General features: G+C 40.4%; 1 protein-coding gene across 1 annotated transcript in view; it reads left to right on the plus strand.

The window, feature by feature from the left end:
• unc13c (unc-13 homolog C (C. elegans)) overlaps window positions 1–24,337 on the plus strand; it is a gene marked incomplete at its 5' end in the record, with an annotated part of 241,227 nt that overhangs the window by 36,930 nt on the left and 179,960 nt on the right. The window contains 2 exons of the mRNA XM_084046368.1: window positions 4,139–4,358; window positions 7,707–7,934. Of these exons, the coding sequence (XP_083902494.1) occupies window positions 4,139–4,358; window positions 7,707–7,934 (448 nt within the window). The remainder of the gene's footprint in view (window positions 1–4,138; window positions 4,359–7,706; window positions 7,935–24,337) is intronic.

Below are 24,337 nucleotides of genomic sequence, written 5' to 3' on the forward strand. Positions count from 1 at the left end.
TGCAACTATCAATTATTTTCTTAGTGATAATTCTATTGATAACGTTTTCGATTAATACATTTTTATGAATCGATTAACCGCTTAATCTTATACTTCATCGCACAACAGTGTCGTACAAAATTAGTGTAAAATAGCCGATCTACAGGCTCACAACGCACCTGTGCGAAACGTTGTGAGCATGTAGATATGCTATTTTAACTATTTTGAGTGTTTTTTTTAAAAGCTTTTTGCATATAATGAGGATGGATCGATTATTAATCCACTATTTAATGTAATGATCAATTATCGATTATGTTTATAATCGCTTAAATCGATTTGTCAACAGGTCAAAAAACCATTACATCCACGGGAACAGCCTTTTCTGTTTTTGATTTAATGAAAATTAAGGGTGTCTGTGAGAGAGAAAAATGACCAGAGAAGAGGCAGGGGATTGTCACAGAGGAGAGTGTCGTCAAGTTGTGGAAACCTCATATGTCCTTTACTGTTACTTTTCAGGATTCAAATAAAAGCCACTTTTCGAGTTTGTAGATCTGCTTTTTTTTCGATGTTTTTGTGTGACACTGTAAAAACACAAACAGTTAAAACATGGAGATAGGAGGTTTCTGCCCCGACAGCAACGATGTCTTAACTCGTGGAAACGTTTGTCAGCGCATGTCCTGCAGGGTTGTATTAGAGACATTTAAATCTGGTGTAAAGGGTTTCCTGGCATGGGGGGGGGGCAGTACATCTGCTTCGTCTCATCTTCCCGAGATTAAAAGAGAAGTCATTTACCCGGTTCGTCTGACTCTCTCTCTCTCTCTCTCTCTCTCTCTCTCTCTCTCTCTCTCTCTCTCTCTCTCTCTCTCTCTCTCTGTGGATATCTCATTAAAGGTCCTTGTCCTGTATTCATAGGGCACGCCACGGCGGCTCAGAGCAGAGACCGTCCACGGTCCCACACTGTAGGATTGTCCCCTCGCCTTGTCATCTGGTGTCATTTAATCATCTGTGTGTGTGTGTGTGTGTGTGAGTGTGCAACTGCGTGCGTGGCTGTGTGCGTGCAGCCGTGCATGTGCGTGTGTGAGTACTGTATGTGTGTAGTCTTCTTTGGGATCCAGCAGTGCTGTTGAGCTGTAATTCATTGTCAGCACACATGGGGCTTGAGAAGGGGGGTTGTAACAGAAGTGAAGAGGAGTGGAAGAACTCGATAGAAGAGAACACTGCTGTGGGCTGTACCCCCTCCACTCTCTCTCTCTCTTTCTCTCCCCCTGTGTCTCTCTCTCTCTTTCCATCTGGACAACGCACACTGTAAAAGCCTTATTTACTGCGGCCATCGATTCTCCCATCAAGAATTGGCAAATCCCGGCCCGTTATTCAGCGAGACCGGCTCAGTAAAGCATTCAGTTTGAAGAGGCTTCCCTTTACAGTAAGCAGTCAGGCCAGACAGGGCCTGTATATACCGGAGTGGAGTAGTATTCAGTTTTGAGAGGCTTTTGACAGTAAACCACTCACCGTGAACAAAGCCAGCAGACTAGGGGGGGCAGGCTGTTAATCTGGACCTAATACAACGTAACACTGATTTACTCTTCATGCGGCTGACCTGCACTGTTCATGATCGGCCTCATGAACTCATCATGCTGTATATATATACGTTCGGCTTAACCCGTTCGATCCGGGAACGCACCTGGGTCTCTTTAGCTTTCTTTGGCTATTGAAAAAAAATGCAGATCTACAAGCTCATAGCGCGGCACCGAGTGCCGCGCTACAAGCTTGTGGATCTGCATTTTTTTGGAAAAACTATTGTGAAAATGTGTGTAAATCTTTATATATATATATATATACAGTTTTAACTCAAATCTTTGCTTCTGGTGGGGGTCCCTGGGACAACATATTTTGAGATGGGGGTCTGCGGCCAAATACATATCATTTTGGGGGGTCCTTGACATGAAAAAGTTTGTGAACCACTGATTATATTTTTTTCGGATTTAGAAGACATTTGTAGAATCGCCCAAAAGCAAAGATTTGAGTGTATTGTTTGCTTTAAAAATATATATATATATTCAAAGATTTGCACACATTTTCATGATTAAAAAAAAAATACCAGACCCTGTATATCTGCAATTTTTGAATAGCCAAAAGTATAAAATAATATATAAAAAAAAATATGAAATGACACAGTATATGCGTTCCCGGTCTTAATGGTTTAAGAGAGGAGTAAACCGCCCACAAGAGGGAATTGTTTGGAAAATCCCGCTTTGCTGATGGATGGATAATACAAGGTGGGGTTGGGGGGTGGAGGTGGGGGGGAGTACTTCGATAACTGCCATCCCTCTCTAGATGGAGTGTACGAATCGTAAATATCGTTCCACTAAGAATGCAGACGCACATATCATTTTGAATTAGTTCCGCTGAGGGCCGTGCCATACTTTAGACTACTGTAAAAGTTTGTTTTATGACATCTGGCTTTTCCTGCCCCCCTCAGCGGATGCAAGAATATTGCCCCGTCTTTTTTTTCTCCTTTTTTCTTTTTTTCTTTTCTAATCTCTGTCTTCAGATCTTAGTGAGCGTCGGTGAAAAAGCAATCAAAGTGCTGCGTTTGTGTGTCGGGGCCTCATCTGATAGCGTTAAAACAGATTTTTCTACAGGTTTCCTTGTCCTTAGAGAACCCACCAGATTCAGGCTTCGTCTTATCATCATTTTCATTATCCCTGCTCTTTCTTTCTTTCTTTCTTTCTTTCTTTCTTTCTTTCTTTCTTTCTTTCAGTTTTTCCCCATGATATCAACTTTCTGTCTTCATTTCTGTTGTTCTCTCATCTGTTCCACTGATGTTGCCTTTGATTGATTGATTGAAATGTTTATTAGGCAAAATAATGTAAAACAACACAGTTACATTTATACTACTTTTGTCTAAAAGGTCCGGCCAAAAAAGTCCTTGCGGACTTGTTTCCGTTGGGGTCCTTGAATTAATTTCATAGACATATAGACGGATTTCCGCGCGACGTCATCACAGAGCAGAATGCGCAATCTGCGCATGCCCGGGTGAAAGGCGCGTTCGAAAATACAGCCCTGAGCGGCAGTGAGCGCACTGGCCAATACAAACTAATAGGCGAGTGTGCTCCGGTGCGTAATTTCCAAACGCACCCATAGGCTTCCCCCTCCTCTGCGCGGTCATATTCCTCTCATGTTTACTAACAGGAAACCCGTCTATATAGTAGCAACCAAACAGTTCAAAAATCAACATAAAAATACAGAGGAAAAAATACCACTATGTACAAAAGAAGCATCTTTCTGGCCTCCAGAAAGATGAGCTTTTAGGGCTGTTTTGAATGAGCCCAGCAAACTGCATTTTTTGAGGGATGGGGTTAGACTATCCCATACCTTCGTGGCTGTGCTGTAGAAGGAGAATTTGCCCATGTTTGTTTTATGGGTGGGTGATACCAGATTGTTGTTTACGCTCCCTCTAGTTTTGTGACTGTGGGTGTCACTAACTTTTTCGAGGTATTTATACAGATATGCGGGTATAGGGGGTATTTCGGGCAAATCAGTATTTACAATTTTGAAGACCAGTCCCATTTTTAGTTGTTTAACTTGAGCCAGCCTAGGCTGGCAAAGTGAGTGGGAGAGAGCCTTTCTCTCTCTCTCTCTCTCTCTCTCTCTCTCTCTCTCTCTCTCTCTCTCTCACTCTCTCACTCTCACTCTCTCACTCTCTCACTCTCTCACACTCTCTCTCACTCTCACCTACTCTCTACCTTTATCAATCCAGTGGGGGGAAATCAGTTTCACCCAGCTGATGACTGCTGCTCAGATGGTCACGGTTAGCCTGGCATGGCCAGACTAATCACTGCGTAGGTATTAGTCTGGAATCTTTGTGTGGAACCTGCATTTCCGAGGGGCAAATAAAAAAAATGCCTCTGGTGATAAATCCGCCCCATATTTGCATACTGGGCCCTGATTGGTCCCTCACAACTTTGGAGGGAGAGAAAGCCAATCTCTATTGAGAGGGGCCAGACCTAATCTGCAGAGGGCATTTTTTTTTCTTTGGCAGATTAGTCTGGAACCAGGCTAGGTCACGATGGGTGCTCAATCCGCCCTCTAGTTATATTATACCTCTATGCCTGAAACTCACCTCTCCACCCGTCTCCATGTTATTTTATCTTCACAGAAACAACACGTCTTTAAGAAGACCCTCCAGGCCCTCATCTACCCCATCTCCTCCACCACCCCCCATAACTTTGAGGTGTGGACGGCCACGGCGCCCACCTACTGCCATGAGTGCGAGGGCCTGCTGTGGGGCATCGCCCGCCAGGGCATGTGCTGCTCGGAGTGCCGCGTCAAATGCCACGAGAAGTGCCAGGACCTGCTCAACGCCGACTGTCTACAAAGTAAGGAGACGGCACTACACGGGCGCATTTTGCCCGAGCTCACTCTACCGTACCAAAGGTGGAAAAAGTACTCAAATGTTTTACTTGCGTAAAAGTATCCGTAACACTTGCTATGCATCCCATGTCTATGATGCATTATAAACATATTTATAATGTATTATAATTTGTATTATAACACTGTATAATTATAGTTATAAGAACTCATGAATGCTCATAATGCTTTATAAAAAAAAACATAACACATTATAAAGCATTCTATAATGACTTATAAGGTCAACTATTATAATTGTGTCTATAATGTTTTAAAGCAACAAATCACCACTTATAGCGACTTATAATGACAGTATACAGTGTTATAAGCAGATTATAATGTAGTATAAGTATGTTTATAAGGCATTATATACATGGTATGCATAGCAAGTGTTACGAAAATATCAATTCTGAAATGTACAAGTAAAAGTCCGGAATTCAAAATCTACTTGAGTAAAAGTACAAAATTGGTATTGGTATCAAAATGTACTAAAGTACCAAAAGCACAAGTACAAAAATGTTTGAAAATAGCAGATCTACAAGCTCACAACGCGTCACAACGCGTTGTGAGTGTTCATTCCCTCTCCATCTCTTGTGATACATTCATTCTCTCTCCATCTCATTTTACTGTACCTCATACAGTATAAGGCTTCTCCTTCCAAAAAAAAGGGGGGTGGCCGGTGCACTCTTTATTGCAGTCTCTTCATTTAGAGTCTTAGACAGATGATTGGAAAGCGGAGAGGATAGATCTGCCAGGATTCAGTTGCCAGGCCAATTATGGGGTCAGACACAGTGATTAGGCACTAATTTGGATTCCCACGATTAGTATGTGTTAAATGCGAATGCACGAAACCGTACATTATAACTTTGCACGTTTCCACCCGACAGAGACGATACGGACGACAAGTCCTGTCAGTTCAGCCAGAGGTCATATTGTTCTGTCGAAAACATGGAAAAAATGAATGTGCAACAAAGAACATCAAGCGAACGTAATGTTACGGGGCTTTGCGTATAACGTGCGTTCAGTGGTGGAAAGTAACTAAGTACATGTACTCAAGTACTGTATTTAAGTACAATGTTGAGGTATTTGTACTTTACTTGAGTATTTCCAATTTCCAGTACTTTTACTTCTACTCCACTACATCTCAGAGGTTAATATTGTACTTTTACTCCACTACAATTCTTTGAAAACTTTAGTTACTAGTTACTTTGTAGATTTTGATTGTTATTACAAAACATACATTAACCACTTCAGCCCTATATACATTTCGGCCATTTGAAAATAGCCGATCTACAAGCTCACAATGCGCTGCGATGCGACACATTGTGAGCTTGTAGATCTGCTATTTTCGTAAGATTTTAATACATTTGAAAACTTAAAATGGGACATTCTGCATAATGTGTATTTTTTACTTTTGGTACTTTAAGTACATTTTGATGCCAATACTTCTGAACGTTTAACTCAAGTGCATTTTGAATTCCGGACTTTATACTGTACTTGTAACAGAGTATTTCTTTATTGTAGCATTGATACTTTCACTTGAGTAAAACAATCCGAGTACTTTTTCCACCACTGCGCGCGTCCCCCTTCCAGTGACGTCTGTGAGTTACGCTTCATTTACACCACTAGTTTAATTGCTCGTGGCTGAATCTCAAAGCAGCATCTTCAGTCAGGCACACCATGCACCACCCTGTCACAGCACTGACTAAAAGCAGCTCGAGTGTCACGCGGGTTCCAGGGCGATGCTCACGGCAATCCTCTCACACCTTAACTGGATTAGCTACACTCTGGCTGCTGTAAAAATGCGTTAGCTTTTAATTCCAGATGCCGGTTCATATTAAATCTCAATTCAATCTGTGCGACGTGAACCCACTGGAGAGATGGCGGATGATAACTTGATTAGACACAGGAGGACCAGGAATAACTGGCACATGTCCCTCTCTTGACTTCTCTCTCACATGTTATTATGCACACACAATGTATGAGATTCCCCCTATAGCCCATATGCAGCGGTGGAAAGTAACCAAGTACATTTACTCAAGTACTGTACTTAAGTGCAGTTTTGAGGTGTTTTCACTTTACTGGAGCATTTCCAATTTTCAATACTTTTACTTCTACTCAGTCCACTACATCTCAGAGGCAAATTGTACTTTTACTCCACTACAATTATTTGAAAACTTTAGTTAATAGTTACTGTGTAGATTTTGATTACTTTTTTAACCACTTCAGCCTTATACTTTGGCTATTCACAATCTATATGCGTTGTGAGCTTGTAGATCGGCTATTTTCAAAAGATTTGTATACATTAAATGTATGTTCACGTTTTCAAAATGTTTAAAAAGTGTGAAATTGGTCATTTTGAATAATGAGTACTTTTACTTTCGGTACTTTAAGTATAGTTTGATGCCAAAACTGTTGTACTTTTACTCAAGTGCATTTTGAATACCGAACTTGTATTTCCACATTGTGGTATTCATACTTGTAAATAAATGTAGTACTTTTTACACCACCACTGCCCATTATGTACTCACACAGCAACACACACCAGCACACATCAGCTCACATCAGCTCTGGGGAATTTGTGTTATTTTTAGGAACATTCTCCTGTTCTTTGTGTTTCTCTGTCCAAATGTGCAGGGAGGGATAGTTGCTTATCAAAGCAATTTACTAATCTTCCTATCTTGCTATCTTAGGACCCAGGCCTATAGTAGTAGTGAGCGATCGGTGCACCTCTGCATGGGGGTTGTACTGACTTGCTTGCTCAGGGGTTGCATCTACACTTTGTAGCTGACGCTGCATGCCAAACTACTTTCACCCAGGCCTCTGTTATCCACCCTGTAAATGGGACCTTGTTTTTTTTTTTTTTTTTTTTATCCATTAAGACCTGAGGCTGATTCTACAAACGCCTTCTAAATCAGTGTTTCTCAAAAATGTTCTTGCCAAGGACCCCCAAATTGATATGTATTTGGCCGTGGACCCCTCCCCATCTGAAAATGTTTTGTGCCAGGGACCCCCAGAAGAGAAGATTTGTTTAAAAAAAAATCTAAATGATTGAACATTTTTCAAACATTTAAAAAAATAATAAAAAAAGCTCAAGCTCATCTACAAGATCTACAAGCTCATCTACAAGATCTACAAAAAATAGCAAATCTACAAGCTCACAGAGCGTCACTTCGTGCCGCGCTGTGAGCTTGTACATCTGCTATTTTTGAGAACCACTGTTCTAAATCCTAAGAGATATTTTGAAAAACGTATGTTGTATTTGGCTAAAATCTGAAGTGACACAGATGCTTCCCCGGTTTTGAATGGGTTTTAAGGGGCGGTGGAGAAGAGCTCCAAGCACGGCGCCGAGGACAAGACGCAGAACATCATCATGGCCATGAAGGAGCGCATGAAGATCAGAGAGAAGAACCGTCCCGAGGTGTTCGAGTTGATCCAGGACATGTTCCAGGCCTCCAAGGAGGACTTCTCCACCAACCTGAAGGGAGCCAAGCAGGCCGTGCTTGAGGGGACCTCCAAGTGGTCCGCCAAGATCACCATTACAGGTCAGTGGCATTGTTATTACATAAATTCAAGTTCTCAGTCGCCCATGACTGATTGACAGTCATTTGGATTCCATAGAAGCCAGCATGTCTTCTTTGAAAGCAATGCCTTGAAAGCATGGCCACTTCAAAGAGTCTTTGAAGTGGTCCAACTAGGGATAGAATTGATTAATTGAATATTTTCTTAGACAGAAATGCAAAACAGCACAAGTACAGTCAAACACTTGGTCTAAAAGGATAACACCAAAAAAGCCCTTGCGGTCTTGTTTCCATTGGGGTCCTATATGTATTCAATTCATCAACATATAAAGAAATAACACCAAAATTCAATCATCACAAATATATGGGGGTAAAGAGGGGTTGTGGGGGGGGGGGGGGGGGGACGCCTGTCTAAGGGAGAAGTGATAACTACCTCCATCTTTGGCCTCCTGAAAGGTGCATTTTCAGGGCTGTTTTAAAGGAAGCCAGTGAACCACATTCTTTCAAGGGATTCAAGGGATGGGGTCAGTGCTGTAGAAAGGGAATTTACCCATGTTTGTTCTATAGGTGGATGAATACATACATGTTTAGGAGCATCTTCCATAAACATGAATGAATGGTCTCAGAAATGTCGTAAAATCCTCAATCTATGTTTTCTTCAACTGGTTGGCTGTATGTAGAACAGAACAGCAGCAACATAGATTTTATTTTGCTTTATTCCATGCATTATTACAATAACTGTGTGTGCGCTGCCTAGACAGTAGACAGCAGATACACACAGGAAAATGAAAGGCCTCAGCTGGAAACCGAAACTGGTTCTTCAGAGTGATGCCATTATAGATGAACCATTTTGTTCAAGAAAGAACCTTTTCAGACCAAGGTTCTTTAAAGAGTCCTTAACCACTTAAACCCTATATACTTCATCCTACCGGTGTCTCCCAGGGCTTTATATTTGGTCTGCCCCTTTTTCTGTAGATCTGCTATTTTCTGTGAATGTGTGCCTTATAAGTATACTAGGGTTTAAGTGATTTAATGTGCATCAAATAACCACCAAAAAGGTTATTTGCGGAAGGAACCGTAGCCTTTTCAACAACCATTTCAGAACCCTTATCTTTCTGTGTGTACACAAACAATCAATTCATGCAGCTTTCACATCTGCAGTCACTATAAGTCAGTGTTCCACAGGCTAATTTTTCCGCTATTTGGTATCATAAACTTGTGTGAATATTCAACATCATTACAGAAACTGTCAACACATTACTCTTAATACATAACGGCCCATCAACATCTATCAAGTGTGGCATGTTCCGCAGTTGATTCATTTGTCTGACATTTTCCTTGGAATTAAAGTTTAATGATAAAATATATATATATAAAAGTAGCTGCACACTCGTAGCTCTGGTGCCAGTAATTTATTAAGGCATTAGAGGAAACGAAAGTTTCAGCAGCAAGCAAAGCTACCTTCATCAGCATTTATTACACTTTAATGAGTCATAAGCTTGCATATTCAAAACACTCACAATGGGGTTATGGACACTGCTTGCTGATCATCCACTCTTAAAGCTCTCTCTAACCCAGCATCAGCAAAACCACATGGAGATTTGGGGAGGTGGGGTGATAGATTCATCTACCCCAAGAGGAAGTGCCGTTAGCCATGAGGCACACTATGATGGCCGCTTTGCTGGGCCAACAGTCCAATTACCTCTGAAGTAACACCAGCTCATCAAAGTAATGACACTATCTGACTGTGTGCATTATTATTATTATTTATTTTGTCCTGCATAATGCAAGTTTGTTGAGGATACTGTTATGTATACTATTGTTCCTTACTGATGGTGTTTCTTTGGGGAGTGTTATGTACAGTACTTGCTCTGTAACTGTATCTTAACTGCTGTGCTACCTCTGGTGACTGCATATCCCTTGCGGGATCAATAAAGATCGTATATCTTATCTTATCTTAACTACCATAGCAATCCAGAAATATCTCTGATGATCTCTGATCTCACATTTTGACTTTTTGTGTTTTTTCGTAAATTAACGCCTTACTTGATCATACTACAGCGTCACACAAAAGTATTACAAATTGCAGATGTAGAAGCTCGAAACGCGGTTGCGAAGTGGCTCGTTTTGAGCTTGTAGATCTGCTATTTTTTTATTTGAATCCTGAAAAGTAACAGTTTTACCATAACAGAGTTATTCGTTTTTTAACCATATCTGTACCATATTTGTTTTACCATATCAGTATCGGTAGTCAAGGACGAAATGTAGCCGTTATGTTGGAACAAGGGTACATAGGTTTGCCTGGAGAGCCTGGCACTCTAGAGGTCAAGAGACACCTGGAGAGCCTGGCTCCCCCCGTAGGTCGAGGGTCCCCACTGAGGGTGGCAGAGTTGGGCGTACACACATAATATACTGTAGCTGTAAAGCACACACACGCTCAACAGAGACACTTGTCCCTGGTACACACAAGTACTGCTTAGCAGGCTTGACCAGGAGAGGGTAACCACTAATCAGGACGGTGTTCTTTCCACCAGTCCAACGTTTTTTCCAGACAGTGACAAAGTACTGTGTACCTTTTCACCTCCTCTGCCCGTCAAATGCTGACAGGCTGCTGGTGCCTGCCTGGAATCCCCAAAAGTGTACCCACATAATTCTGCCGGTGCACAGGAGGGTATTTTTGTTTTTCCTACAGGGCACAACAAATAAAACACTGTGGTACGACAAATACGCATACGATCTTTGACACCATTCTACTTATTTCAGGGGTGTCAAAACTTATATCAAAGGGAGCCACATTTGAAAATGCGAAAATACCTTAGCCGACTGCATCTCCAGGACCATAACAAAGTAACATACAACATACAAACATTACAACTATTCTATTTAACTACAGTGCAATATCAATAGTCTTTTGCCCCTGAGCAGGACTTTGGCCATGTCTTACTTATTTGATAGTGTATGTGGTACTAGCAAAGCAAAGTGTTTTACTTATCATATTCATCATGTGATTATAATTGTAAAATAATAGAGGAAACGTTCAACTGTCATCCGTACTGTTCCACCTTGTTGATATATTCTATTACCAGTCTGCGCTCGAGGAGCTCCAGCAACTTTTTTGCTCCAAAACAAAGAGTCCTTTGGCGCTTCTGTGGAAAATCCCACTCATGCATCGTACTGTACCTGTCCAAATAATCGTGCAACAGCTTTAGAGCATGCTGTGAGGCCAGGTTGAGGGTGTGCACGTAGCACTTTGACATGTAGTTAATTCAGCTGCTACAGATATTGACTGCATCGTCTGGGATTCTTGTGTAAAGCTCTGGTCAGGAGGATGTGAAAGGACAAAAACCTGACTTCTCACACCTGTATTTTCCACCATGCTACTGTGGTTAGAGTGTCCGCCCTGAGATTGGGAGGTTGGGGTTCAATTCCCCAACCAGGTCATGCCAAAGACTATAAAAATGGCACCCAATGCCTCCCTGCTTGGCACTCAGCATCAAGGGTTGGATTGGGGGGTAAGTCCCTGCGACATACTAGCATCATGGCTGGGGGGTGTACTTGTACATCAAGTCGCCTCACGCTACAGAAACGGGAGATAAGCTCCTGACCATATGGGCCACATGGCTCGGGAACCATTGTTTACTTACTTGCTGTATATGGAAGAAGGTCTTTGGAGATATGAGCAATTGGCGTTGTGCTGCATTTTGCTTAACTCTGAACCACTGGGTAGTTTATACAATGTTCCCTCAGGGTCCATTGGCATGCTGCAGCTCATTTAGCTAACTCATTTAGTGTTAGCTCTGGGTGGTGTCGAGCAAGATATGGGTACTTACGTTGGTTGTATTACCACAATAAAATACCTGTCTATGACAGAGTTTGCATGCGGCTGTAGCTCTGCTTTTCCTGGCAATGTGTGAAACCCAAAGTGGTTACATTGTTTCGTTTTGAAATGTGGGGTTGCAGGCTATTTTCTGCTTTCTCTGCCTCAGCTTTGTTTCTTTAAATGGACATGACATCATGCTACTTAAAGTTTGCAACAATAAAAGCAGGAACTTGAATTAATTTGAATTATATAGATACAGGCATATAAAACAATCCTTATAGAATTGTAAAAGCAAAATTGTGATTAAACGAAACGGGTTTCATATTCCATCCTGATTGGCTAAAAATGGCTTCCAAAGTTTGCAGGAGTGCTCCGTTTTGAACAAAATGCCTCAAATCATGAACACAGCATGCAATTACCTTGCAATTTTGCACATACATTTTCACTATGAAGGAGGAACAACTGCCAATTGAAAATGTTCAAATCAGCTATAACAGGCCGATTCGTGTTTTTACCTATAACTGCACCGATCTGTGTAAAACTTTGTAAGCGCACTCCCTAGAGGTCAAGGAAAAACCCTTGCCCTGCATTTTTCTCATGTGATCAAGACGGATCTGTTTGATTTTTCATATTCCATCCTGATTGGCTAAGATTTACATCTAAAGTTTGCAGTAGTGGCTTGTTTTGAACAAAATGCCGCAAATCATGAACGCAGCATCCGATTGCGGTCAAACTTTGCACGCACATTCACACTATGTTGAGGAGCAAATGCCACCCTTTTAACATTGGCCTGTTATAGCGCCACCAGCAGGTCTAATTTAGCAAAACAATGGTTTTGAACAAAATGCCTCAAATCATGAATGCAGTGTCCGATTGCCGTGCAAGGCCTAAGAAGAATAAATGGCTACCTTTTCACATTGGCCTATTATAGCACCACCAGGAGGCCACAATAACCTACCTGCCTCCGAGGAGCACTTTTTCTAGTTAATTCATGCATTTTCTTATTGTTCATTTATGCAACCCCCCACACTGCATACTGTAACTGATTTAGCACCCCCCCCCCCCCCCCCCACCCGCCCCTCCAAGCCACTGTCACAATGAAACACATTTATTTCACTTAAATAACAAATAACATCGTGAATTTTGTTACCTCAACCTTTTCTAACACACATGTACATCCCATACATATAGCAGTACAGTTGCTATATGTATGATGTTACACACATGTTAGGAGGGTGCTGTTAATGAGATCTATGACATAACAAAAAGGGTTGTGGATGAAATAAACATAGCCTAATTTAGGCTCCCCGTGTTCTTGCCTTAATTTGCCAGATGTAGGGGTGGAGTAATTAACGTCCTGGCGTTGAGCTGAAAAATCTTCAGGGAAAGGCTGCTCTTTGTGTATCCCTCCTCGGTCACAGCTCCTCAGCAGTGGTGTAAAGTAACTAACTACATTTACTCAAGTACTGTATTTAAGTACAATTTTGAGGTACTTTTACTTTACTGGAGTATTTCCAGTTTTCAGTACTTTTAATTCTACTCTGCTACATCTCAGAGGCAAATATTGTACTTTTACTCCACTACAATTATTTGAAAACTTTAGTTACTAGTTACTTTGCAGGTAGTAATTATTATATTATAAAACATTCATTAACCACTTTAGCCCTATTTTATACCTAGGCTATTTGAAAATAGCCGATCTACAAGCTCACAACGCGTCGCATCGTGACGCGTTGTGAGCTTGTAGATCGGCTATTTTCAAACATTTTAGTACTTTTACTTTTGGTACTTTAAGTACATTTTGCTACCAATAGTTTTGTACTTTTGCAGTAAATTTTGTAAAAGTAAATTTTGAATTCCAGACTATTACTTGTAACGGAGTATACTTCTACATTGCAGTAGTGATACTTTTACTTAAGTAAAACATTTGAGTACTTTTTTCCACCACTGCTCTCAGATATCCCTCCTCGCTCCTCAATCATCAGAGCAGAAAAAAATAGCTTTGGGACGATGTTCAAAATGGTGGACACAGAACGTCACCGCCAAAGCCCCACCCCCTCTTCTCGGGGGGAATGATGATCTCCATTATAAGCTTGTGCTTTGCCCTAAATTAGCTTATATAATGTATGTAACATTATCCAATCATCGATTGAAGAAAGATGTCAACAAGACGTGCGGAATGTGGAAGTAATCTGGTGTGATGCATGGAGCATTTTACACTGTAAAATGTGTTTTTGAATCCTTTTGAGTTGAGGAGTAGTCAATACAGTAACAGAAACTTGACCTCCAGCATCTCATGGTTACTTGGCAACACCAAAATGAGGTGCTCATAGCTGCTTAAAAGACAAGCATATAGCCGCTGTCTGGAGGTGGAAAGTTCTGGTGCAGTTCTACCCCAATCCCATCGCTGCGATTGGCTGAGATGCTCACAGCTCCTCTTTCACTAGGAAATGTCAAAAATACTGATGAAAGTTACTACATTGAAGTTAAAACACACGTTTTAAGTCGATTGGTTGAACGGTTCTCGAGATACAGGATTGGCAGGCAGGCAGGCAGACAGACAGACAGACAGACAGACATAGACACACACGCACACTCACACTCTCTCTCTCTCTCTCTCTCTCTCTCTCTCTCTCTCTCTCTCTCTCTCTCTCTCTCTCTCCTTCTTTCTCTCTCTCTCTCTCTCTCTCTCTCTCTCTCTCAGAGATTCTGTGGATTTATAGATATATCTAGCGTTTGAAAGCCTTTTCAATTGCGGAGCGAAGCCACGCTGTTATTACACTGTTTTGTTTGAGACAGCACATTTCTTGAAGGCCTCATTTTTTGCCTCTACATTGATTAATACCGCTGTTGGTTCAGTACATTTACACTAATGAATAAAACATAGAAGCAACTCCCTACAAACAGAGTTCAAATGATAATAAAAATGCAACTGCATGGGAAATAAATTGCATATTTGGGAGGTTTTTAAGAAGAAGTCAAAAAAATAGATGTAAACATTAGCAAATTGAACTGGGCAAACCTAGTTCAGCGGGACCCTGGATATTATAACAGTGAATTGAGATGTTTTCAGTCGTGGCTGAAGTACTCTGATTTTCACTTAAGTAAAAGTTATAATGCCAAACTATAAAAAATATACTATTAAAAGTATAATGCCTACATTCAAAAGGTACAAAAGGATTGGCATCAAAATAGTAAAAGTACTCATTGAGAGCTTGTAGATAAAATATTGCATAGGTGCATGATATAGTGGTCAGTAAAAAGTACAATATTTGCTTCTGAGATGTAGTGGAGTAGAAGCTCAATACATGCAAATACTCAACGCAGGGAAGATACAAAACATGGTCAGCTGAATTGTGGAATAAACAATTATGGGCACTAGCCCACGGAGCTAGTAGGGTGACATTTCCAATAAACTGTTCATGTTTTCAGACATCTTTGCACCTAATCTTGAAAAGTTGGTGTTAACCCAGCTGCTCCAGAGCAGGGTCAGCAAGTCCACTTCAAAATATATTGTTGCTGTCGGGCAGAAACCTCTTATCTCCATATTTTAACTTTTTTTGTAAATTAACACCCTACTTGTTATAGCGCCTACTCATACTACAGTGTCACACAAAAGCATAACAAATTGCAGATCTACAAGCTCGAAACGCGGCGCGAAGATACGCGTTTCGAGCTTGTAGATCTGCTATTTTTGTTATTTTTTTATTTGAAAACAACCGTTTTGGACATAATGAGGTTTCCACCCAACAGAGTCGATATATTACAAAATAATACATTCCTTTAGCCAGGGGATAAAATCTAACATATCTAAAGAATGGACCTCATCTAACGTGAATCAATAATCGATGCATTTCACATTGCTAACGTTCATTCTTAAGCGTTAATGTGAGCTTTCGTTCACATAAAAATGCCCTGCAGACTGCAATAACCTCCGTCTGCACTGATTTTCAAAATCACCTCGCAATAGGCGAGGAGAGCTTATGCCCTCCAGTGCGTAACATAATAATATAGATTAATGAAATGAAATAAAAATGAATGAAATACAATAATGCAGATTTTTGGTGGCAACAGAGTAGACAGCAAAGGGCAAAAAAAATCCCATCTTGACACAAGCTGAAGGAAGAAAGACACAATATTATTATTGGAACAAACTATTACAGCAAATCATATATTGATGTCAAGCTGAGACTCGGAAGAAGTATATAATAGACAATTTTACGGTGGGAAACTGCTCAACAAGCATAACAGGACCACAGGGAAATGCATTATATCAAACTAAGAAATCTTTTATGAGGGTCAGGAAATGGAAAATTAGTTGTTAAACAATGTTTTACCTCCTACAACCTCCCGTTTGATGCAATTTAAACAAAACCACCCACCGACTGCCCTTTCTAAACAGACTAACAAATGTGAATTATGCTCAAAGTGTTTTTCATTTACACTTGGGTCACTCTAACCCCAGCTCAACCCTTGCTTGTTAATGTGTAACACCCACTCAGTACAAATGTGATGCTGTTAAAAATATATATAAATGTTTAGAATGAATCAAAGAGAGATTTAGCAGTTTCCTATATTTCCCAATATGGGAAACTGAATCAAGCTAAATTGAGGGCCCTATTGTATACGTATTCTCTTCGAATATAGCCGAGCTTACAAGCTTACAACGGTTCACATTGCGACACGTTGTGAGCTAGTAGATCTGCTTTTTTTTCGGGGGGAAAATACTACTTTTCAAACCATCCAGTGATCGACTCTGAGGCTCGCAAAAGACATGGTTGTCCACCTCTGCTATAAGAGCTAACCTCCTGACTGTTTGAATAGATAGTTTGCTCATCATACTGTGAAATGGGAATGCTTTCATTCTAATGTGTGTGGGGAAAATCAATGTTATGGCCCTAGTTGATTAAGTGAATGGATGTTTGTAAAGGGCAGGATGGAAACATGAGCCAGGGTGGTATGTTGAAACTGATGAGATCTACAGGGTTCGATCTGTGAGGTTCAAAGTTGATGCTGAGGTTTGTGTTTCTGCATATCGATCATGAAGACGTTTAATTGACTGTTAACTTTACTTTATTGTTGTATTTGGCAGGGACAGTGCAAATGAATGAACACTTAATATGATTATGAGTAACATAGTCATGATTATGTGTAAGTATACCAGATTTAACATAGAGCTCATTTCCATCCGTAGCCCCCAAACATAATGTTGATGATGATAATAATGTAATTAGGCTTTCATTTGAAGTGTTGTGCTGTTCACAGTGAAATCCTCAGCATTAGCTGAGGATAGCTGTGTGTGTGTGCGGGCATGTGGGCGTGCGCAGTGGTGGAAAGTCACTATGTACATTTAGTCAATGTGAAAATAGCCGATCTACACATTCACATTCATTGTGAGTTTGTAGATCTGCTATTTTCAAAGATTTTTTTGAAAACTTGTGAAATGGGACCTTCTGCATAATGAGTACTTTCTACTTTTGGTACTTTAAGTACATTTTGATACCAATTCTTGTGTACTTTTACTCAAGTACATCAAGTAGTATTTGTACATTGCAGTATTGATAATTTCACTTGAAGGGATAGTGTTCTAATTTATTTTTTTCTATCGATTAGTCATCCCATGGAGACTTGAATTCATGGACATATTTTTTTTTTGTTGCATTCCAAAGCCAATAATTTGATGACCAGTGGACCGGTAGGCAGTGGTTCTGGTAGGAGACACAAAGGAGACTCTTTGTGTCTCCTACCGGAACCGCTGCCAATCGAATTATTGGCTTAGGAATGCGCCAAAAACACAAAAATATCAAAACAAAAAAAATATACATGAATTCAAGTCTCCATGTGGTGACTAATCGATAAAAAAAGTCATTTTGGGGGTGAACTATCCCTTTAAGTCAACAAATGCAATACTGCTAGTGAGACCCCCGCTGTTGATCGGTCGGCAGTCAACTCGGTTCCGTTCTAACCTTCATTCTAAATGCTCCTTTACAGTATAGCCGCACCCTCCAGAATCAAACTAACAGTGTGTGCCGTGCAGAGTGCACACAGCCCTGTGGTGTTCTCCCCCAGTGGGAGTTCCACCTCTAGCCCGGGCTAGACCATGTTTCTACTCTTGCTGACATAAGTGAGGGAGCATTAGAGAGGCTGTAGAGAGATTCCTCGGGGAGATCAGTGTGGAGCACTAGGAATCGACTGGTGGAAGCCTTATTAAAGTGTTGCTGGCCGTCTTTCAGCAGGAACGTTGAAAAGGTTGCTGCTCAGCAAACCCCACACTTACTTAACTCTTAAATCTTGAGTGAGCTTTAGCCATAGTTTTGCTTTAGAAGGGCCTGTTAGCAGGGGCACGGGGGTAAACGTTCCAGTGGTGTAAAATAACCAAGTACATTTACACAAGTACCGTGCTGGAGTACAAATTTGAGGATACATTTTTACTTTACTGGAGTATTTTCAATTTTCAGTGCTTTTACTTCTACTCCACTACAACTCAGAGGCACATAGCCTATTGTATTTTTTACTCCACTGCAATTATCTTAAAACTTTAGTTACTTTGTAGATTTTGATTATACAAAACATGCATTAACCACTTTACTTTGTGTCCGAAGTGTAGCTTTGCGACACGTTGTGAGCTTGTAGATCTACTATTTTCAAAAGATTTTGATACATTTTGAACACTCATGAAATGGGATATTTGCATAATGAGTACTTCTACTTTTGGCATCAGCACTACTCTATTATTATAGAGTATTTCTGTATTGCAGTATTGATACTTTTACTTAAGTAAAACATTTGAGTATTCTTTTTCCACCACTGTATAAGGGCATATATTAGCAGGGACGTCCTGGAGTTCCAGCCCACCACTTTGGAGACTTTGTGCAGTTCGATTCCTCCACGGTGCCTCTGGCACTAAATTTTAAATACATTACAAGAGCCACAAAAAGGCAGTAAAGCTTAGAGTTTCGCTGTGTAGAAATGAGGGCCAAGTCCTATACATCTTAACTACAGTACATAATAAAATACCGTCAGCTCCTTACGGGCTCTGCCTCAAAGATCCCTCAAAACCATCCATTGTGCTTGATTCAGGTCCCCATATTGGGAAATATGGGGAACTGCAAAATCGCACTTTGCTTGATTCACTATCCAATATTGGGTGATTCATTGCGTCTAAACAAAACAAAAACAGAATCACTTTTGTACTGAGTGGGTGTTACACATTAACACGCAAGGGTTAGACCCAAGTGTAAATAAAAAAACACTTTGAGCATAATTCGAATTTGTTAGAAAGGGCAGTCGGTGGGTGTTTTCGATTAAATTGCATCAAACGGGAGGTTGTAGGTAAAACATTGTTTTTTACTACATTGGTTTATGTATGTTTGTTTTTGTAATGATAATCTAAATCAACAAAGTAACTTCGTTTGAGACAAATTATCAGATTTCAAATAAATGTAGTGGAGTAAAAAGTGCAATATTTGCTTCTTAGATGTAGTGGAGTAGAAATGTAAAGTATAGAAAAAATGTATATACTCAAGTAAAGTAAAAGTACCTCAAATCAAGTGCAGTACCTGAGTAAATACTAAATACCGTACTTAGTTACTTTCCACCACTCTTGGACTTAAGACTGGTTTCTGCTTGAATCCCATTAACGTTAGCCTGGCATTGGCCAGACTGATAATGTGGATTCACTCTCACGTTCTTCCCCGGTATCAGTCTGGACTTCGGGACATAGGGAGCGAGTATGAGAAATCGGAAAATGATCTTGATGCTTTTCACTGTTGTACGGACAGCAGTTCAAACATAGTCACTGATTGGCCCGATCATTTTCTGATTTCTCATACTCGGGCCGAAGTCCAGACTGATACCGGAAAGGAAAGTGAGAATGAATCTATGTTACCAGTCTGGCCAATGCCAGGCTACAATAACGAACGTATCCCTGTCCTACAGTACAGTATGTGGCTCTTTGACCCACCTTATTGTTTTATTAACGGATCGGTACCCCTTCCGTCACAGTGGCCGATGAGTCACAGCTTTTGGTGTGAGGAACCTGTTGTTCACAAAGGGAAAGAGAAGACATTCAGAAGAGGCCGACTGCGTTCAGCTCAGAGGGACATGGGGCAGTGGGAGGAATGAGTCGTGACCGCCAGCCATGAATGAGTTAGAGGCCAGCCAGTTGATTGGCTGCCAACTGACCAAAAACAAAACAAAACCAACCTCTTCCCCTCCTATGGCTTTAATCAAATCAGGATTATTATTAGTTATTTTTTTCCTTTTTTCATCTTACAATAATGGCTAGGCGTGTTAAAGGGTCAGATGGCTGGGCTGTGTGCACTTTCAGAGCATGTTTATTTTAATGATCAATCGATTGTGTTCCGGCTTGGATCAATGAAACTAAGATAGTATACTTTACGTCCCTATTTATCGGTATATCAATGAAAACTCATTTGCAAGGTAAAAAAAAAGACCTCATCAATCAAAAAACAGTCTGCACCTACTGTACTGTAGCCTGGGATCAATACCATTTCGGTTTTCTGATCCGTTCTGCAGCGGAAATAACTTTACGTCATCAGGTGGCCGAAACCAAAAGCTGTGCACCTCCACAATGATTCCCCTAGGTTAAAATGTGTTTAGTTTGGTATAATCCTTTTGTTTCTTTTGGTATAATCCATCTTTTATTCTAACTCGTATCACAACTAGCGAGACTAAACTTATTGATTCACATTGTGTGGGGATTCCCCACCACCAGAACCCTTTTTTGTTCTCCTTTTTGCTTAACCGGAACACATGGCTCAGTTTTAGAATGAAAACCTGGCTTTTCCTCCGTGGTGACGCAAGGTTAGTCTGCATCTGAGATTTTGCTGAAACCATATGCTGTACCGTAAGGTTCTCCATCAGAGCCTTGTACACAGCTTTTAATTGGTTGGCTCACATTGAGACAGTTGATTAAAGTCACCCGCTGCTGTTAGACAGGTGATGTTTGATTCAGCAGCTCCTCCAACGTTAGACACTTTCAACTCTTTCTGTGCCAATAAAAAGAAAAGCGTCAGCCACACAACGCACCACTCTTCCATTCCGCCAAGCGCTAATGGGCTCTTACTTCCATTGAAGTGCATGGAGTTCAAAGTGTCTCTATAGCAGGGGTGGGCAACCTTTTTGGGCACATGATCACTTAGCCATTTCCCAAGGCTGGCGTGATGATCACCCACAGCCAGACTGTGAAAAACACCAACTTTTACATCTCATTATACACAGCTATTTAACCCATTAAGGCCTGATGTTTCAATTCACAAAATGTCTTCTAAACCCTAACAGTTTTATGAAAACACTTGCTATATATATGCTATATCTATCTATCTATATATATATATATATATATATATATATATATATATATATATATATATATATATATATATATATATATATATTAGGCATGTAACGATTCACTCAACTCACGATACGATTCGAATCACGATTCGAGGTTCACAATACGATTCTTCACGATTTTTTAACGATTTTTTTAGCACATTTATTTTCCAGACAAATTACTGAAAACCTTGATTATTTATTTTACAAAAATCATGTATTTTAAAAAAACTACATTTTCTCTTATCCTCTTTTTAATACATGAAATTAAATAAAGCCTTTTTATTCACGAGGTACATGCATTAACTGTCACATTAAGACATATACTTTTTTATTTGTAAAATAATAACTTTAAATATATAAGTCTTATGAAATAAATGAATTTTAAAACATATATCCCAGATTAAATAAATTATAAAGAAAACCTTCAAATAAACAAACTGAGGCTTAGCCTTGGGATTTACAAGTTATTTTTTATCTATGCTACATTCTCAGCATTCTGTATAAAACAACACATTTATGTACAGTAATAAGGGAAACTGTTTTAAACTGCTCCAAATGAGATTAGATAAGAATTAATTGATTAATATCAATGAAATTCGCTATATATCTGAAAGACAGTGTTGAAAGGAGTTTGGCGTTTCAGCGGTCTGATACAATTGTTAAATTATTAAATTAGATTATTATTCATTGTACTCTGCAGCCGCACCGAGGGGCTCCAGAATTAGCCGTTTTCATTAAGCCTTATCAGTTGTATGTTTCCTACAGAGTTTAAATCAGACAGCTAACAACATCGTCAGACGGGGGAGGGGGTAAACGGTATAGTTTGGGCAATTCATCAATCAAATAAACATGTTTACATGCGACGCACATTTCCCTCTTTATGCACTGCGATCGCCTAGTTGTTTAGATCTCATAGCCTGAGAGGACGTGAACCCTACTCTGCCGTTCATAGCCTGCCATTCAGTGAGTGAAGAAGAGACGAACGCAGGCAGCTATGGTGGCCCTGAGCGGACAAAATAGTAGGCGGAGAACAAGGTAGGGAGTCTGACTCGATTGCGCCCTCTGCTGGTTGCATCGCGATGTCATATTTTATTGCATCGATTTAAATCGTCACCACTTTGAATCGATTTAAATCGATATACGATAAATCGTTACATGCCTAATATATATATATATATGTATATATATCTCTCTCAGTGGTTCTCAAACTTTTTCACCCCCCAAAAATGTATTTGGCCGCCGACCCCCATCTCAAAATGTTTTTGTTCCAGGGACCCCCAGAAGTAATATTTGAGTTAAACATGTTTGCTTTAAAAATATGTATATTCAAAGATTTGCACAAATTGATGATTTTTCAAAAATAGCTGCTATTTTTAATAGCCAAAGTATAAAATAGTGGTTTAAGTGGTTACACATCTATGAGCCTCTTGTATGTTGTGAAACATCTGCATCCATGAGCCTCTTGTATGCTGTGAAACATCTGTATCCATGAGCCTCTTGTATGCTGTGAAACATCTGCAGCCATGAGCCTCTTGTATACTGTGAAACATCTGTATCCATGAGCCTCTTGTATACTGTGAAACATCTGTATCCATGAGCCTCTTGTATACTGTGAAACATCTGTATCCATGAGCCTCTTGTATACTGTGAAACATCTGTATCCATGAGCCTCTTGTATGCTGTGAAACATCTGCAGCCATGAGCCTCTTGTATACTGTGAAACATCTGTATCCATGAGCCTCTTGTATACTGTGAAACATCTGTATCCATGAGCCTCTTGTATACTGTGAAACATCTGTATCCATGAGCCTCTTGTATGCTGTGAAACATCTGTATCCATGAGCCTCTTGTATGCTGTGAAACATCTGTATCCATGAGCCTCTTGTATGCTGTGAAACATCTGTATCCATGAGCCTCTTGTATGCTGTGAAACATCTGTATCCATGAGCCTCTTGTATGCTGTGAAACATCTGTACAGTCCTGCTAGACCCCCTTGGTCCTCACTCTCATCCATCTCCATGGTAACCTGCCGGGCTCCGGCTCCGCTCGTCTCTGACTTATTGCCCAGCTTGCATTTCTGCCAATGTCAATGAGAGAGAGAGAGAGAGAGAGAGAGAGAGAGAGAGAGAGAGAGAGAGAGAGAGAGAGAGAGAGAGAGAGAGAGAGAGAGAGAGAGAGAGAGAGAGAGAGAGAGAGAGAGAGAGAGAGAGAGAGAGAGAGAGAGAGAGAGAGAGAGAGAGAGAGAGAGAGAGAGAGAGAGAGAGAGAGAGAGAGAGAGAGAGAGACACGAAGGGAATTAGGAAGACAGAGAGGGAGCGAGAGAGAAAGACGTGAGGAAAAACATGGGCGGCTTTAATCTGCCTTTCAGGACCTGGTATCGAACTTGTCCATTTTAAGATGTATTCATCAAGTCATTATTTATTTATTATCCATTTTGATAAACACCAACTGCCATTGATTGGGAGGCACTTTCTCTTTCTCTCTCTCTCTCTCACTCTCTCTCTCTCTCGCTGTGACCGTTAGATAGCCTGTGTCAGCTGAAATGTGGATAATTGAGAGCCTTTGGTGTTAAATATTTCTCACCGGCTATGATATACGAGACCCATACAAGTTCAGTAATCAGCTAATTCCGATATGTCTGCCAATCGCCCTGTCCATTTACCTGCCAGTGTTCTCCGCCAGTCACCGCCCATTTCACTCTGCCATACTGGAGATGATGAAGCAGGGGCCTATTAAAGCACATTTGCAGTGAGAAAACGCCATCTCTTTCACTCATTTCCATTGTACTCCATTCCTCAATCCCCCAGTGGTGCTCAAACCATTTGATTCAAGCACCCCCGTAACTCTCAGAGATTGCAGACCTGTAAGGGTCCATTTAGAACCCTATCAAGAAACCCTGCTGGACCCCACTTTGACAACCAGTCTATTGTCTCTGTCGGTTGAAAACCTCATTTGTCCAAAACGGTTACTTTTCAAGAAATACCACTTACCTTACCTTTAAATTGATACTCTGGTGTTTTTTACAGGTGTACTGTTATTTAGTAAAACTCAATTTAAATGTGGCTAGATTTCCTACTACTTTTCAGGATTCAAATATAGCAAAAATAGCAGATCGTAGATCTGCTATTTTTAAAATACTTTTGTGACGCTGTAATATGATCAAGTACGGCGTTAATTTATAAAAAACACAAAAAGTTAAAATATAGAAGTTTCTGCCCGACAGCAACGCTATCCTCTCATAGTTGTC

Source organism: Gymnoscopelus microlampas, assembly GCF_963454915.1.
Source record: "Gymnoscopelus microlampas genome assembly, chromosome: 1".
In the NCBI taxonomy this organism is placed as follows: domain Eukaryota; kingdom Metazoa; phylum Chordata; class Actinopteri; order Myctophiformes; family Myctophidae; genus Gymnoscopelus; species Gymnoscopelus microlampas.